Source organism: Anser anser, assembly GCF_964211835.1.
Source record: "Anser anser genome assembly, chromosome: 8".
Lineage (NCBI taxonomy): Eukaryota > Metazoa > Chordata > Aves > Anseriformes > Anatidae > Anser > Anser anser.
Window position 1 is genome coordinate 21,957,622 of NC_139728.1, and position 17,307 is coordinate 21,974,928.

At 56.5% G+C, this 17,307-nt stretch overlaps 1 protein-coding gene across 8 annotated transcripts in view; it reads left to right on the top strand.

Moving 5' to 3' along the window:
- Nucleotides 1-17,307, top strand: part of RNF220 (ring finger protein 220) — a 195,558-nt gene that overhangs the window by 108,602 nt on the left and 69,649 nt on the right. For all 8 annotated transcript variants that reach the window (XM_083846882.1, XM_083846880.1, XM_083846886.1 and 5 more), the window contains one exon: nt 6,753-6,882. In XM_083846882.1, coding sequence (XP_083703008.1) covers nt 6,753-6,882 — 130 coding nt within the window. The remainder of the gene's footprint in view (nt 1-6,752; nt 6,883-17,307) is intronic.

Sequence of the window (17,307 nt, forward strand, 5' to 3'; positions counted from 1 at the left end):
GAGGAGCAGGAGGATGCAGATGTGCACTGCACAGGGTGCGTGGGACCTGCGGGCACCCAGAGGAGCCCCTCCAGTGCTCCCCAGCCCCAGTGAAGGGCTGCTGCTCCCCCTCACCTCTGCACCCTGTTTTTGGGTACGTAGGAAGCAATCGGGGCATGGAGCAGGCCCCGCATAGTGCCCGGGGCAGCAGACCCAGCTCCCCTGTGGGCTCCCAGCCAGACACCGAGACGTTCCTGCGAAACTCCCACCTTCTCCAGTTCCCACTGTCGTCACTTTTTGGCAGCCCGCAGAAGGTGCTTTGCTGCAGGTCTTTCCATCCCAGGAACCGATGCAGAGCACCGGTTATCGAGGCACACTTTGGCGATGCAGCTGAGCATCTCCTCCTCTCCAACCTGTCCCACGGGGACAGCAGCTACCCCAGCTCAGTGGGCTGCTTGGGCAAGGGGCAAAAAGCGCCCCTTGTACCAGCAAACGGGTTCAGAGGCCAGGTGGATGTCACCAGGCTGCCACTCCTGGATGCGCAGCCCCAGAGCACCTCGTTCTGCAAGCACTTGGGCCATTCTGAAGCGACGGGGCCCCAGCCCTCCTCTTCCTCTCACCCTCCCAGGACCCTGTCACTGTCTCCCTTCCCGGCCCGCGCTCCTCTCATCGAGGATTCATTGTCTTGTCAGCCTCTAGTTAGCCAGCATGCGTGCGAATCATAAATTACCCCGCCCGGGCCTCTGCTATGCTTCAGCACAGACAAAAAAATTGCACTCCATCACCGTGTCTCCCGGCTTTTAGTGGTATTGATCAATGCTGCTCCCTTCCCGCCCCCCCCCCGCTTTTCATTTTAACCGAGCCGGTTAAGTGCAGTATCTTATTTTGTGCTGGGACAAATGAAAAGAATATTAGCAAGGGCTGAAATATATCTCTTTTTTATCTCTCTGCTACTTTTTTATTGAATCTTTCTGAGTAGGTGGCTTTCCGCAGGATGACAGCCTCATGACAGGCTCCTCATTAGAGCTGAGACAGTAATTGTGATGCATTTCCCTGCGCGGCCTTTTCACTTCCCCCCCCCCTCCTTCCTTTCCTCCTCTCTCCTTTTCCCCTGATTTGTAAAGTGATTGGATGTACAGACTCACTCAGTTTCTTAAATTATTGCCCAGCTCAATCCATCTTCCTCCATCCTGCGGTGGGCAGCCGCGATCTCCGCGGACAGAGAGCCCGGATGGGGAGGTGGCTCTGGGAGGGGACCCTGGGGTCCTGGGCTTTGGGAGGGTTCTCGGCAGCCCACCAGAAACACGGTGCCAGAACGGGACGGGGCCGTGCCTCCCTTCCAAGGAGCCTCCCCTGCGGTGTCCCCCAGGGCCCCAGGGGGACACACGGAGCCAGTCCCCAGGGGCCACCGGGCAGCAGCGCCGCGCAACTCTGCACCCAGAGAGGCAGATGCGAGAGCAACTCTTTTCTTTGGGAGGAAGTCAATATTTTAGCAAGCTTTGCTGCCTTGGATCCCACCGTAGATGTTTTTTTAGCCTCGGGAGAAGCAGGTGTATTTGCTAAGCTGCTTGGCAGCCCAGCAGCTTACCGGGGATCGGGCTCTTTGCAGGGGTGCAGGGGCTGAGTTTGGCTCTTTGCTGCGGCCCGGTTTGCTCGTGGGGTCACAGAGGTCCCTCTGTCCGTCTGTCCTCCCTGACCACAGAAGTACAAACCCCTGCCCCTTACTTGGATTCAAGGCAGGGGTGGCCCCGTTCCATGTGCCGGCCCAGGAACTGTCAAGCAAACACCTGTCCAGCTTCTGCTGGTGCCTGTGGTGGCACGGAGAGGTGCCTCCTCCAAAGCCTTAGCTTGCAAAAAAGCCACTTTTCGGGACCCCTGCTCCCTTCCTGCGTGCACTGCCCTCCAAAATGCACCTGCTCCGGAGAACTGCAGCTCTGCTCAACACAGGGTGACTCCACGGTGATCCGGACACTTCTTGTGCCCAACCAAAGCCAGCAGGACCCCAGAAGGCACCCAGCAGGCAGGATGCGGCCCCATGAGCACACCATTAAATCACCCTGCGTGGCAGGGAGATGGGACAGCGATGAGCAACGCTACCCTGCTCCCTCCCCTTACCACCAAGAAGTTTTTGTCCTTCAAAGCGGCTCTGCTCCTGCGGGGACAGGTGCTGTGTGCTGCCCAGAGCCACCTCCACCTTCATCGCCCGTTGTCATCCTCCCCTGGCCGTGGAAGCCCCTTCCCCACCACTTACTGTCGGGGCTGCGCCACGCCAGCCTCCTCGGACGCTGCGCGGGCTCGCGGGGAGAGGAGCGAGCGCTTGGCTATTTCCAAGCTAATATGGGGCTTTCTTTGAATTATTGTTTTTTGAGCTGGAAGGAAAGGAAGCTTGTCACACGAGATATCTGCTATCAGTACACAAATAACAGCAGGCCCATCACCGAATGGAAAATAATCGCCGCAGAAGCCGAGCCGAGGGGGAGCCAGGAGGGATTATTACAGGCGCTGGCAGCGGCGGTGCTGTCAAGGAGCCGGTGTCAGCACTTCCATTACCACCCACCTGGCTCCGGCACGGCCCCAGGAGCGGCACGCGGGGCCCCGGCACGGGGTCATTGCTATTCAGGAGGGTTTCAGATCAACCGGCTGTGATGGGTGTTAAATGATGGAGTGTTTAAGAGGGAGAGAGAGAAAATGGGAGGATGAAATGGAGGGAGGCGTCTCAGAGAAGGGGGGTTTTCTGGACTCAGACAAGTGGAAAACAGTTTGAGATGCCGGAAAATTAGGAGTTGGGAGAGCAGTGCTGGTCCTCCCGGGGACAAGGTGAAGAAAGGGAGAGTTTCTAATGGCCGTGAGGAAGGACAGTGTGGTGAGAAGATGCTCTGAGACCCAGGTGGATGCCCTGGAGTCTGCCCAGTGAAGGGCCTTTAGGCAAGATGAAGCAGATCCTCAGCAGGGAACATGTCCCCATGAGCATTTCCCACCTGCCACCACCCACGGTGGCACCCGGCGAGCTGTGCTGGCTTTGCAATAGCAGAGCTGAGCAACGAGTTTAATTATAAACAATTTATTCCATTAACTTGGCAACTTGCTGAGCTCCTGGGCAGGGTGAGCCCTCGTGCCTTGTTAACTTTGCTCACGCAGAGTGACTTGGGAGCTTTTGTGCTACGTAGTGATGAAGGTCTGCGTACATCACATGCTGTTGGGGCCGTTGGTGGGCTGGGTCCCTTTTTTTCCTCTGAAACTCTCCAAAATAGCTTTTCCCATCTTTGTTGTGGCCAGCTCTTCCAGCAAGTCCTCAGCAGGCCCGAGCCCAGCTCCCAGCCCGGCGCCCAGGTTCTGTTAGGAGCCCTTTGGGGTGGATCAGGCTGGCTCAGGACCCAGTGGAATTACACTGGATTCGTGTCGGCGCGGCTGAGGCCAGGATCTGTCCGTCCATCCCCAGCAGGATCGGGAGGGTTCGGGATCGTTCCCCACCTGGGCTGGGATCCGTTTGCAGACGCCCTCTGACGGGGCCCGTGGACAAATTCCTCCGCGCAGGGGTGCGTCTGCGCATCGGGCGCTCGGCTGTCGGAGCAGGAAATATTCAGTTTCAACACTTGGAGTTCAACATTTCCGCGGAGCCCAGGAGACCATGCAAACAGCGGGAGCACCACGGCTCTGCCTTTTCATCTCTCTGGCACCGGCGAGCGGGGGGTCGGCGGGGGGGAGCGCGGCAGAGACGAGGAGGGTAAACACTGGAGCCGAGCGGCGGTGAGAGAGAGGGGCAAGGAAAACAAAAACACAGCTGCCAAAAAACAAAAGCCTGAAAAGAGCCATTCAGGGTCTCCCAGGAGCAGGTTTGGCACAGGGCAGGACGGGGAGCACTTGCTGCTGGTGCAGGCACGGGGCCAGCTTGCTCGGGGATCTGGACCCCGCGTTTCACCCTGGTCCAGACGCTCGCGGCATCCTCTGCTCTCCCTGAACACCTGGGTGCCCCAGCTCCGGAGAGGAGATAAAAACCCAAATACTGGAGATTCCCAAACACTGGAGATTGCTGTCCTCTCCCTCCCTGCCACCCAGCACTGCGTGGCACGGAGCTGGGTGCTGTGGGACGTGGCAGCGTGGGCGAGCACGGGGCCCCTGGGCACGCTGCAGATGCGGCCCTGCTGATCCAGGGAGACACACAGGGAGCTTGGCAGAGCTGGGGAGGCTGGCGTAGGTGTCCTGCTGGCACCAGGACCGTCCCCTCCCCTCTGCCTGTCACTGTCACTTAGCCCAGCGCCTGCCAAAGCGCAGCTGTCAGCCCCTTGGGCCAGGAGCCGGGGCTCCTCTGCCTCCCACTTTCAGGCTGTACACCGGGGGCTTGGCAGCGTGGCGGGGGCCCTGCTCTCCTGCCCCTCTTGAAGCCCTTGCTGTAGCCTGGGCCCCAGCCCCCCACGCTCGCTGGGGCCAGGGGACCTTGCCCCGCTGTCACAGCACCTTCTGAGCGGATGCAGGGTGACAGCCGTCACGTCCTTCCCCGACACGGAGTTGTCGCGGTGTCGTTGGTGTAGGTGGTGCAGGAGGCCATTGCTGCTCGTCCCGTCCTGTGGGGCTGGGGTTGGGAATGGCCGTGGAAGGCAGCAAGGCTCCGTCCCATGGCCTGAGATCCCTCCCAGTTGCCCAGATGTTGACACCCAAATTCAGCTCTGCATGCCAGCCAACAACCCACAAGGAGCAAGCAGGGAGAGCAGCACCTGGTCCCTAGGTGGGACCCTAACTGCACGTCCAGTGCTGCCCATCCCACCGCTGCCACCACGGTCCAGGATCATCCATCCCCCCCCCCAGCAAACACCCCCCAACCTCCGGGTCTCCCTCCGTGAGTGTCCCCGTCCCAGGCTGAGGGTGGCAGACGGGGGCTGGCGGGTCCCACGGCAGTGGCCAAGGCAGGAGGGCGGAGGGCAGCCTGCTCCCCCGTCCATCTGCACGCCCCTCAGCAGGGATCCAGCAGGATTTCCCGTCCGCTCAAAGGCCGCCTGTTTATTTTGGGAAGGAGACTCAGACAGCTCCATTGTTTTGCTGCGAAGTTGGGGTTATAAATAGCAGGTGGTCGGGGATGCTCCTGGGCTATTTTGGGCCCCCGCTACACAAAAGTGGAAAGGCTCCAGCAGGAAGGTGGAATTACTGAAATGCCGACCTTTCCCGCAAGGGTCAGCAGGAGCTGCTTCTTTGGGCTTGGTTTCTGGGCATTATTAAAGATGAAGGCAGGAGGAAGAAAGAGGGAGGTGCTCCCAGCCATGTGGCAGCACCCCTCGTCCTCCCCTCTGCTGCAGGAGGATCGGGATGGGGGGACGAGGAGCCGAGGGATGTGCCCAGGGCTCCTCAAGGAGCTGTTGGGATCAACTCAAGTCCAGCTTGGGCTCTCCACCGGGTCGCATGTGGGACAGTTCCCGGTGGATGGAGATCCAGGCGAGGCAGGGGAAGCCCCATAACGCTGCCCCTCTCCGTGCCTCAGTTTCCCACCTCTTCTGTCGGGAGGCTGAAGAAGAGGGCAGGTGATATCCTGGCAGCAGCCCAGGCACATGTGCTGGGTCCTGCTGGAAGGCAGCGATGGGCCAAGGTGACTCTCCAGCTTCCTTCAGACCCTTCCTCTCGTTAAACGCCTGCGCCAGGCGCTTACACAGCGAGCAGCAGGGCCCCAGTAAAGCTGCCTGCGCCAATGCTTTATACTTGGAGAAGGTCTATTCCTTTAACGGGGATGCATTTAACTGGGCTCTGCCATCGTTAGGAGCCATAAAATGGCACCTTTTGGCTTCTGATTGGAAGGCCACGCCGCACGTAGCCCCCTCGTATCCAGCACTGGCTGCTTTATTGTGCATTACTGCCTCTCGCTCGGATTTAACCAATTTGATCCATGTCTAATACATAAATAAATAATCCAGCAGGAGGGTTGGCGTTGGATGACAACAGGCGGCTATAAAGCATGTTCCTCCCCGCCGCAGCCATCTGAGCCGGGCTCCGCACGCCCTCTCATGAGCAGAGCTGCTAATACAGCCGGGAGAGAGGGGCCCGGGCACCCCTGAGCTTTTTTTCCCCTTTTATTGAAACTTCACTGTTTGCTTTAGAGTTTTATTTTAGGTTAAATAGGCACTGTATATTCCTTACAGCGGGGGCAATAAAGTTTCCGAGCTGGAGGAAATTGGCTTCGGAGCAGGGAAAGCTGGTGGGGCTGGGGACGTGGAGGGGTGGCGTTTGGGGACGAGGAGGGGAACTGCAGCACCCACGTCCAGGGGCGAACGGCTCTGCCCTTTGGGGTCCTGACCACCTGGCTCCAGGGGTGCCAAGGGGCATTAAGATGGCTCTTCTTAATTTTCTGTTTAGTTAATAGGAACAGAGAGGAACACCGTGACATCCATCTCTGAGCCGTGTTGTCTGCTCTGGAAATGGGGAAAGCTGGGGTTATGGAGTGGCACCCCAGAAATGGGGCTGTTTCCCCCCCAAACTGTGTCACTGGGATGCCCTCGTGCCTGTCTGCAGGACAGGGCCAGTCCCTGCCACAAGGAGCATGAGAAAGAAGGAGAAATGGGGATATACTAGAAAAAAGCTTGCTGGTTTCTAGACTCCACCAGACCCCCTCTGTGCCTGCTGCTCAGGAGCAGGAGTGATGAGAAAATCTGTCCTACAGCCGCTGTACCCAAACCAAACTGCTGGGGGACAGGGCTCAGAGCAGGGTGCAGGTGATGCTGCTTTCGGCCACCTCCCCAGGACTGAGGCTGCACAGGAGCTAAAGCTTTCTCCCCTCTTCTCCTTCCCTGCAGGCAAAAAGAAAGCGACGTTGTTTGACAGCCAGGCTCCCATCTGCCCCATCTGCCAGGTCCTCCTTCGCCCTGGGGAGCTGCAGGAGCACATGGAGCAGGAGCTGGAGAAGCTGACCCAGCTGAACATCAGGTAAGCAGCCACCCGCGGCACCTCCAGCCTGGGATGCCAGAGGAGATGGAGGCAGAGCCGTGAGCAGAGCAAAACAGCAAAAGCCCTGGTACCCTCAGCCTGGCCCCGTCCTGGCTGCATGGGATGTTGCTGCAGCCAGGACATGTCCCATGATGGAGCAGGACTGTAGTGTGCATGCACGCTGCTCCTCGGCTGCCTTCAGCTCCTGCCGCTTTCCCCAGCACAGCAAAGTCCTCTTTTTTAAAATAAAATAAAATAAAATAAAATAATAATAATTGTATTTTAACTGCTAGCAGTTATTTAGGAAATGGCTGCAGCCAAGGGTTGGCAGATCCCTGCCCCTGCCATAATAAAACTCAGCAGCCTTGGAAAAGAGCGTGTTTATTTCAATTATTAATGAATTCCCCGGTCATTAAAAGGTGAGGAAAGGAATCAAACGGAGGGCTAGGAGCTGAGTTACGTCACCAGGTGGTAGGAGTAGGAGGAGGTGTGCCTGCACCAGCGCGTGCATGTGTGCCATGGCAAGGGGCTCCACGCGGCTGCGGCAAGCACAGAGGTAGCCGGATCCATCCCTGCCCCAGCTTGGCTGGGATCTTGTTTGCAACCGAGCAATAAACATTACAGAGGGAAGGGAAAAGGAGGGGGAGAGCCAGGGAGGTCCCCAGGTGGGCTGGGACCTGTCAGAGGGAGAACCCGCACAGCGTCGGGCCGGATCCTGCGCTCCCCAGCGGTGCGCAGGGAAGGAGGGCGCAGGGAAGAGCCAGCCCATTTATCCCCCGCGACATCCGCTCCCCTCGCGAGGGTAATTTATGGCGTAATTTGGGCCGCATCCAACTTAATAAAGGGCCACTGCAAATTAGTGAACAGGTTTAAATGAACAGAAGCAATTAGCGCTCCGAGGAGCCCATCAAAGAAGTTGGGCCAATATCAGAGCGAAACTGAAACCGCGAGCCAGGCGCGGAGGACGGCTGGCGCGAGGCGGTGATGGGAAGGTGGCGTTTAATGGGAAAGGAAAGGAAACTCTAAATCATAAAGCGTGACAAGGGCCATTGTGGGCCAGCTGACAAATGAAAAAGAATGGCATTATTCCTTTAAATAACAGCAGCAGTTAGAGAGGAGACAGCTCTCCCCGGCTTGCCCTCGCTTCCCTCGCCCGCTCCGCTCGGCCACGCAGGCGGCAAAGAAGAAGCAGAGGTCTTGATTAATTATTAAATAACGACTCCCTCCGCTCCGTGATAGATAACGCTCAATCTAGGCTGCGGGTTGGGGCGAAGCAGGCTGAGCTGCAGGCAGCGGCCGTGCACGGTGCCGGTGTGCCCGCTGCGGAGGGCAGGACAGGGGCTCCGTCCCTCGGGCGGCCCCTTCTCCCGTTCCCCCACCCTCCTTGCCCGTAGGAGCCGGGAGCGAGAACACATCAACAAGAGGAGAGAGAAACTAATAATGATCTCAAATAACCCAATAAACATAAAAATAAAATGTAGGCCTATAAACGTGACGGGCACCGGCAGCCCTGGCCGCTCCCTGCCAATGCCGACTCGTTACCGAAATGGCTGAGCAGCTGTTACTGATCAGCCTGATGGGGAGAAGCGAACCGGGGGGCTGCTTTCCAAGGGCCTCTTTTTTTCTTTTTTTTTTTTTCCTTAATTTAAAGAGGATGTAGCCAATCATGGCTTGCGCTGTTAAGTTTTAATAAACCTTAATGATTTGCAACAAAATCATAAATTTCCAACACGGGGGGTTAGGAAGGCAGATCCCCTCCTGCCTGCTGAGCCTGCAGCACTGGGGATGCTGCAGGGAGGCAGCGTGCTGGCAGCAGCCCCGAATTCCCCCGAGACAGCACAGCCCACGAGGCTGCCCTGGGGCCCGATGGAGAGGGGAGAGGCTGGCAGTGTGGGGCTGCCCTGTGCTGTTGCCTCCAACGGGGTTTTTTGGGCATCGCTGGCGCAGAGAGCTCAGCAGCGCACGGTGGAGGCAGTGGAAGGGAAGGAGGAAAAGGGATTCCTCCAGGCGATCACGGGAGCTGGGACAGGAGGGAGCCACCCAAGTGCTGCTGCCCACCCAGCCGACGTGCCCCTCGCTGGGCCGTGGGGACGGGTTTGCTGTCCCCAAGGGACAGGGACAGCCCTTCCCCGCGGGCAGCACCAGCACGGCGGGCACCACCCGGCTGAGCCCCGCGCGCGGCTCCGCACGGCGAGGCCAGGCTCTCTGAATGCAAATTTCATTTCTGAGCCACTGGCGCTGTTTCAAGAGCCGGCAGCCTCCGAGCCCTTCTCGGTGTTACATATGTAACAGCCTCATTGAACTTGACATGTCAAATTCAGGCCATTTGTGCAAAATCTCCCTTTAATAATACCGTTTCATTTCGCTCAAATGAGACTTGAATGCATGTAAAATGGAAAAGGATATTTAAGCGCTAACATTAGGCAGATGTCTTGCCAGAGGCCGATTGAATATATGAGATTTTGAAGTGCTTAACACGTTTTCGGTGCTCCCTCTTAGAATATGTCACCTGGCTTTCTTTTTTCTCTCCCTCCTTTCTTTCCCCCCCCCCACCTCTTTAAGCGAAGGGTATAAATTGAAAGAAAACAAAACTACAAGCCTCGCTTTTATGGGGTTTAACTCTTGCAAGGCAGGACTGTTGGTGTTCCTCCTCCGAAGAGGAATTACCTCCCAGCTCACCTTGGCGGAGCACAAGCACAGCGGCAGGAGGGATGCTCTGCATGAAGCCTACCCCAGCACTGCATGCGGGTCTCCTTGATTCACGTTCACCTGTTTTACACCTTGTTCGAGCTGTCATGAGCAGCACCCATGGGTGTTCGTGCAGGCAGGCACACACATCCCCCTGCACGTACAGGTGTATTTCTGCTCGTGCTCCTGCAGGTTAATACGAGCAGCGCTGGCGAGGCACAGAGGGCAGGTTTTGGCAGTGCTTTCCTCTGACAGCACTGCTGAAACCACTGCCCTCCGTCACCTCCACCACCTCGCCGCTCGGTGTCTGCTCCGTCTGCAGCGTCACAACGGAGCGACTGTTCCTGAGAATTAGGGTCAGGAGAGTTTTGCTCGTGTTTATAACAGCTGGGCCCCGTGCTGGCCACAGCTCCTGGGGATGGGGATGCTCAAACCCTGCCCGCTGCTTCCTGGGCAGCGACTGAATAGGAACATGGGAGAGGCAGGGTGGAGAAGAGAGGCAGGTTTGGGGCTATGGCTTGGGTTTGAGGGCCGTTAAAAAGCCTTAGGAAGTCGCTTCACCGATATTACAGTTGCTGAGTCAAGCACTTGAAGGTTGGGAAATGTGCCTTTGGATGCACTGGTTTTTAATAGCATGATGCCCTGTTCTTGAAAATGCAGTGCTCTTTTTAAAAATGTATTTTATTATATATAAAAATGTGTTTTATTTCCGTGTGGCATCTAGCAGATTCCTCCCTGTGTGACCAGCAGCAAAGCTGTGCTTCAGAGCTGGGATTTCCCCTCCCCAAAGAATCATTTTTATCGTTACAGCTGGGGAATGGCCCAGAGAGGGGAGCAGGGACAGACCACAGCAGCTCTGTTCCCACTTTGGGGACTGAAGGACGGTGTGAGCTCAGGCAGGGCTGTCTCTGTCCCTTTATTTAAGGGGTTTGGATGCTTAGCAGCCATTCCCCCGGTGACCTTTCTGGTGTGTCTGGGAGCAACTTCTGTCCCGATTCTGATTATGAACACAGAGGGCACCGGGGCCTCTCACCTTGGGGCACGTGGAAAGTGCTCTGGGCTGCTCCTTGGTGACCTCAAGGACACTGTCACGGAGAGGGAACCGAGTCCTGTCAGGCAAAGTGAGGTGCAGGAGGAAGGCCTACCTCCAAGCAGGAAAAATGCCCAGGAGAGGGTTAGTCTGGCTCCTGGAGCCGGTTTTGATCCATGTGAGAGGGAAAGAGCCAAACACGGGGCTGAGGCAGCTCCAGCTCCCACAGCACCTCCCACTGCTTCTCTGCCAAGGCTTAAATCTCCCTTCAAGCATCACTCTGAAGCTTTCTCTCCCTTGTTTGCATGTCGGCTCTTTTCCTCTTGCCCTTTCTACCCCTCCATCCCCTGGCAGCCAGGCTGGAAGCACGACGTGCAGCCTCAGAGCTTGGCGCCGCACCGAGCATCCTCGCCCTGCCAGGCAGTGGCTCTCCTGGGGGTCAGGGGCAGCTCCAGGCATGGGGTGTAATGAATAACACGGATGCTGGCAATATAGGAGGAAAATGTGAAGGCTACGGGACCCTGGGAGATGGCCTGGTCACTCCACCTCCACCCAGGTGACGGTCACTGTCCTTGAAAGATGTCTCCAGGTGTGTGGAGAGGCATCCTGGATTTCATATCCTCTCACGGGTTGCTTCCTCAGTGTTTGGTGGCCTTTTGGGTTAAAGTCATGCCATGCTAACCACCCAGACACCTTGGGGCTGATGGACGAGGTGAGGGCACACCAGCAATGTGGTCCCTGCGTGCCCACGTGCTGCGGGCTCTCAGCGTTACTCCTGGCAGGGCACCGCAGGTAGGACCCCCAGCAAGTTACTAAACCTGGCTCTGACCCTTCTCCTGCTCGGGCAACCTGGTGTTTAAGTACAGCTGCTCCTCACAGTGCCCCAGGTGAGGGGCTGCTTCAGCCCTGGGGGTTGTGCTGAGCCCTGAGCCTCCCCAAAGGGCCCTTGGAGGAGCCCTTCCCCGAGTGGGAGCAGGCTGACCAGGGGGGGCAAACAGCCAGGCTGCCAGGCCCAGCAGGATAAATAGAGAGCGTAAAACCCAAATTAGCTCTGTTGTCATGTGTCACAGCAGGGTCATGGCTCTCACCTCAGGTCTCCTCGATTTATGCCTGGGGACTTTAACCTGACAGCCAGGTACTTCCCAGGCTTCTTGTGCGAGCATTGCAGGTCCCCCAGCCTCTGGGCGAGGGAGATTGGAGGCATTTGGAGGTGAGAGGGGCTTCTTGTCCAGAGCCCCACTAAAACATATCCTGTTTCCCTCCCTCATATATGCATCAGTCACCTGGGAGCACCCCAAAGAGGGCAAGGAGGCCAGGCCAACATATGAGGTGGCAGCCAGGGAAAAGCAGGCGTTGACCCTACTCAACGTCTCCCTCCCGCTCCTCGACTTCTGTCGCTCTTCCTGCTTTTTCCCCCTTCTTTCTTTCCACCTCCTTCTTCTCCTTTCCTCCCCTGCTCCCCCTCTCCGTCCCCCTCCCTCTCTCCCCACCCCCCGGTATCAAGGCGACATCTCCAAGCCAAGTACTTTTAATTTCGCCCGTGGCCCTTGCTGACACGGTGGATATGCACAGCAAGTTAAATTCCCGCCTGATCAATAAAGCAGAAGCAGTGTGTCCGACTGGTCGATATTTTTTTATCTGTCTTCAGCCCAGTCCTGCTGATGACAGCCCCCTGCGCTTCAGCAAAGGCACTCAAGGGCATTGGGCTTTGGCAACACAGCTCTTTTTTTTTTATTTAAATTAAAAAAAAAAAAAACAGATGCCTACAAAAAAAAAAGTTCACGGAGTTTGGCCTTTGCTTAATAACGTTTTATGATTTATCTTAATTTTTAATTGAAAAAAATTTGCGAATTAATTGATTTCTGGGACTTGCCAATTAACATTGTAATTGGGTGCATGATAAATTTCGAGGGAGCATCATTTTTCTCCCTCTCCCCCTTGTCACCGAGAAGGGGAATCGCGAGGGCAGCCGCTTCCCACCCGTGCACCCCCCTCTTCCTCGCGAGGTGCCGCTGCCCTCCTCCCCCCGTGCTCCTGTATCTTAAAAGAAGGAACAAGAAAGCTAATAAAGTCGTGTTATTAGAGTCTCACCAGAGGTGACCCCTCGAGGCATAAATCCACGCTTGGAGATGGTGGGGACAGGTGCTATTAAGTGCCTGACCGTACTTTGTGCGGCGACGGGACTGGGTGCCTCCGGGCTTGGCCCTGCAGCCGTCAGCCCCCAGCAAAATCCACGCTGCTGGGACAGGGGCGGTGTTGGGGAGCAGCTATTTCCCTCCAGGATGGAGCAGGGAAGGTTTTTGCATCCTCCCTTGCCCAGCAAGAGCTGCTCGGCATCTGGAAGGCTGGATTCAGGATGCGTGGGATGTGGCAGCGTGGCTCCCACCAGATTTACATTAAACACCAGAGAAACCCACCTGGCAGTGTCAGCATTTGTAGGACATTTGGGTAGGGCACAGGGTCACCTGCCATGCATCTGCAGCGCTGCCACCACCCACTCCACGTGCTGGTGTCACCCAACAAATGCCCCGAGCACCACCTAAAGCCCATGACCTTGGATGGGGTTTCACTGTGCCACCCCAAAGCTGTCCTGTCTGTCCCCACTGCACCCAGGTGTGTGTACGGGGTGAAGGATCCCTGCCCAGACCAGAGTCCCCATCTTCTCTCCATCATCTGGGACACCAGGAAGGCTCGGAGGAGCCCAGGTCCACACCTGCTGGTGTCACTGGTGGGGAACCATGGGGGAAAGGAGGGAAATTTATGAGGAGAGGAGTCTGTTTATTATCTAGCGAATGCGGTGCTGCTGATACCGTGGATTTATCCTCTTTTCATCCCCCTCTGATTTGTGTCCCTGCCCCTCGCAGTGGCAGATTAATCGTGGACAGAAAGGGCAGAGCGCACCCTGCGGCCCCCCCGCGCGCACAGAGCGCAGCCCCGACCCTTCGTCCCGCTGCAGCCCCTCCGGGATGCTGAGCAGCCCCACGACCTGGGGCTGAGAGCATTTCCCATCCGTTTGCAGGACGGGTAAGAAAACTCGTGTGCGTCCTCACTCAACAGCACCTTAAGGTGCTAGGAGTGCTCCTGGCAGTGCCCACAGACTGGCAGCGCCCAAAGCCGATGCCCTAACCCCATGGCACGGGTCCGCGGGGGAAAAGGAGGAGGCAGGGGGGTGCAGAGCTGCATGGGGGGGCCAGCACTGGATGGGTACGCACAGAGAGCAGGGGTGAGAAATAAATCCTCGGTCGGTTATTTTCCCTTGAGCGACGCATGCCTTCTGCGGAGCCTCTTCTGAACCGCCACGTGAGCTGGGAATAATTAAACACTCATTACAGCCGCGGTAGCAAAGAGCCCCCCGGATCAATCTCATGCATGACCTTTCCCTCCGACTTCCCTCTTGATTCTTCCAGCCACCTCCTTTTCAAAGAGCGACACATTTTTCCATCCCGCCCTCGCCCCACACACCTTCACTGCCTTTTTGCCACCCAGAACCCGCAGAAACCTGTCGCCCACCCTGAGCGGGGGCACGGGGCACCCGGGCAGCGATGGGGGGAAACCTCAGCAGGGAAAAAGGAGCTGTGAGCACGAAGGGGGCAGAGCAAGCAGGGACCTGGGGTCCCTCTCTGGGGTGCTTGGCGGTCCTGATGCATTTCTGTTGCTCTGGGCTGGGCACAGCTGCCTGCATGCTGGGCACCGGGGATTCACAAATATTGACTGGGAGAGCACTTGGGGAGCACAGATGGGGAGGTGCAGAGGGCTACTGGGCCCCACTCCAGGGTCTCTGGCAATTTTTACCATCGCTCGGCCCTTTTCCCCATTGGATGCAGGGGGTGTTTAAATCAGCATTTGGAGCAGGTTAAAAATCCCGACGTGCTTCCCCTGACAGCACGGATCACGTCCAGCTGCTCCGGGGAGCTGTCACCCGCGGCTGGGTGAGGATTTGGCCTTGTGTAGTTTAAAAAAAAAAGAAATAATCAAACCCTCATTTCCTTATTTAGGCTTCAAGTGACACTTCCACTTATTTAAACTGGCGTCCACAAAAATCCAATTCCCTCTCTGCCCGGCTGCTGCTTATTCCCTGCCGGCATTCGTGCCGTGCGGCTCCGCTGCCGCTGCTCCGTCCCGAGGCTGGGCGCCCGAGCCGCTAAAAATAAATTGTGTCCACCGGATTGTTTTGAAAGAAATAAATCAGCAGCTTTCTGGCCACGGCGTGGAGAAAGCTTCTGGCTTTGCGGGATGCCGTGCGGGAGCTGGACGCACTCTGGCTGGTGCTGTCACCTCCCGGGGGCTGATGAGGTTGTTCTGCAGGGCTGGAAAATAGCAGCAGCAGCGTGGCAATGCAGCATCAGCAAGGGCTGAGCACAAACACGTGTAACTGCCCGGGCTCGAGGAATTTGTTCTCGTGCAGTTGTTATTAATTACGTGGGGAGGTGCTGAGCGCAGCCCATCCCTGAGGGATGCTCCTCCTAACCCTGGCTGGGGGCTCTGTGGCATTAAATCCCACTTGACCACGCCTGGGGAGCTCAGGTGGCTGCGTGGAGCCCCCAGGCTTCTTCTGGCACTGGCACTGTGACTTTAGGCAAGCGCTGCCACTGCTCTGGGCCCAGGTGTCCCCTCGGAGCACTCTCGGTCTCCCAATGCTGCTACAACATTCCTGGCTTGCAAGAGCTTAAAGAAAAAGGGCAAGTACTGCCCTGCTCGTGATAAAACACAACTGGATGATTTAACCTCCCGCTCACGCCTTGGGCTCTCAGGATGGGCAGCAGCAGCTTCCATCCATGGGGATGGTAAGGGGACCGCTCCCTGCATGTGACTCTTTTTTTTTTTTTCCTGGCAAGCACATCCCAAAAGGCAGGAGCCATAAAAATAAATAAATGCGGAGCCCTCCGGCGAGGGGGCCCGTTGGGTGCCTCTCCAGGCCAACAGCACCGGAGCAGGGACCTCGTGTTGTCCCCAGCAGTGGCACTGAGCATCCGCACACGCAGGGATGCCACAGCCCCTGTGGGTCCCGTTTGGAAACGCAAAGCCTTCGGGGGACAGACCGAGGCTGCCCAGACTGCTGGGTCTCTCCAGGACATTTCCTTTCTTATGTGGTAGTTTGGGGGGGATTGCCTAAAAGGCAAAGAAGTTGTTTTGCTGTAATGAACTAGATAAACAATTCCCCAAATAGATTAAAACTAACTGTAACTTATAAAAGCGGGTAGTAATTATATTTTATTAGCTAGCAAAACACCATTTTTTTATTTCGTAGGATAATTCTGTGTAAATCACCTTAATTAGAAGTGTCAGACGAGCCTGTGAATATCGTACTTAGTAACTAATTTCCTATGTACAGGTTATAATTTAAAACACATGGATCACTCTCCGAGTGGAAATATGCTAGCCATGAAATAATGTGGGGAGTGTTGGGGTTATTACTATGTAAATGTGTAATCATTTCAGACCACTGCAGCCTGGCTGGGTGATTAAAGAGAATCCCAAGGTCTCCAAAGATTGTGCTCTCTGCAAGGGCCTAGAGCAAAAAACTTTAAAAGGCACCGAAAAGTGTTTGAACTTTAAAGGTCTTGATTTCCCTTTTACCATTTTTAATTTGTCGGTGGTGTTTATGGACAGGAAGGCTTCTCTTTGCTGATGGCCTCTCCATTCCCGGCCCCTTCCCGGCATCCTTAGGAGGCGGGGAGGGTGGCGTGGGTCACGCACGGGGTCATTTAATGGGATGGAGGAGAGCAGCCAGGCAGAGACGGGGCTGTCCCAGCAGTGGTCGGGATGGGATGGGTTGGAGGAAGGCTCAGGAACCTCGATGAGAGGGATCTGGGCAACAACCTGCTCTGACCACCCTGACATCGCAGGGGCTTGTGGCCAGAGCTTGTGCCCGTCCCGGGAAATAAATAAAAACGAATGACTGCTGTAGAGCAGGGCTGAACTGCAAGGAGGGGCGTAGTTGTCAGCAGTCCTCCAAATGGAGAATAATATAAACTCTGCCAAGTTATTTAAATCGAGCCCTTCCCTCCTGGTCCCAACGGTAACCTTTCAGCCGAACAGAGGAACTCTCATCCTGGGAACTCCGGTTTCCTGGTGCTACAGCCATTTCTGGGAGGAATTAATGAGATTCTTCCTCTTGCCCTCGAAAAGGAATAATTTTAAACACCCTTAACGAGAAAAGGGAGGAAATGGGTTGTTTTTTTTTTTAACCTAGTGTTTGCATTATAAAAGAAAAAAGCGTTGTTTCACACTTCGGGCAATTCAGAACGTCAAGGTACTGCGGGAGGTGCAGAAATCCCCAGCTGCTTGTGCCAGGGGCCCAGGTGGGAGGTGGTGGCAGGGCCGGGGGACCGGGGAGGTGGCAGAGCAGTGGGATGGGGCGCGGTGGCATCCTGCACCCCCCCAGCATCTGGCAGCGCATCCCTCGCTCTGCAGGCACCAGCCACCAGGGATGGTGGCTGCGACGCCCCCAAAATGCTCTGCACATGTCCGCATCGAGCAGCACACCCTGGGAACACCTGGGAACACCGTCTGCTTGCTGCAGATTCGTGTTAAAGCACCTCGTTGACCCCGGGGCCAGGAGCAGTGCTCCGGCATTTGGGGTGGCCCAGCGGTGACAGATAAGCACGGGTGTCCCCCCGTTTTGGGGCAAGGGCGAGGATGGTGGCACTGGGGAAGGAAGGGGCCATAGCCCCGGGAGAAAACACCTTCCTCCATCCCTTCTCATT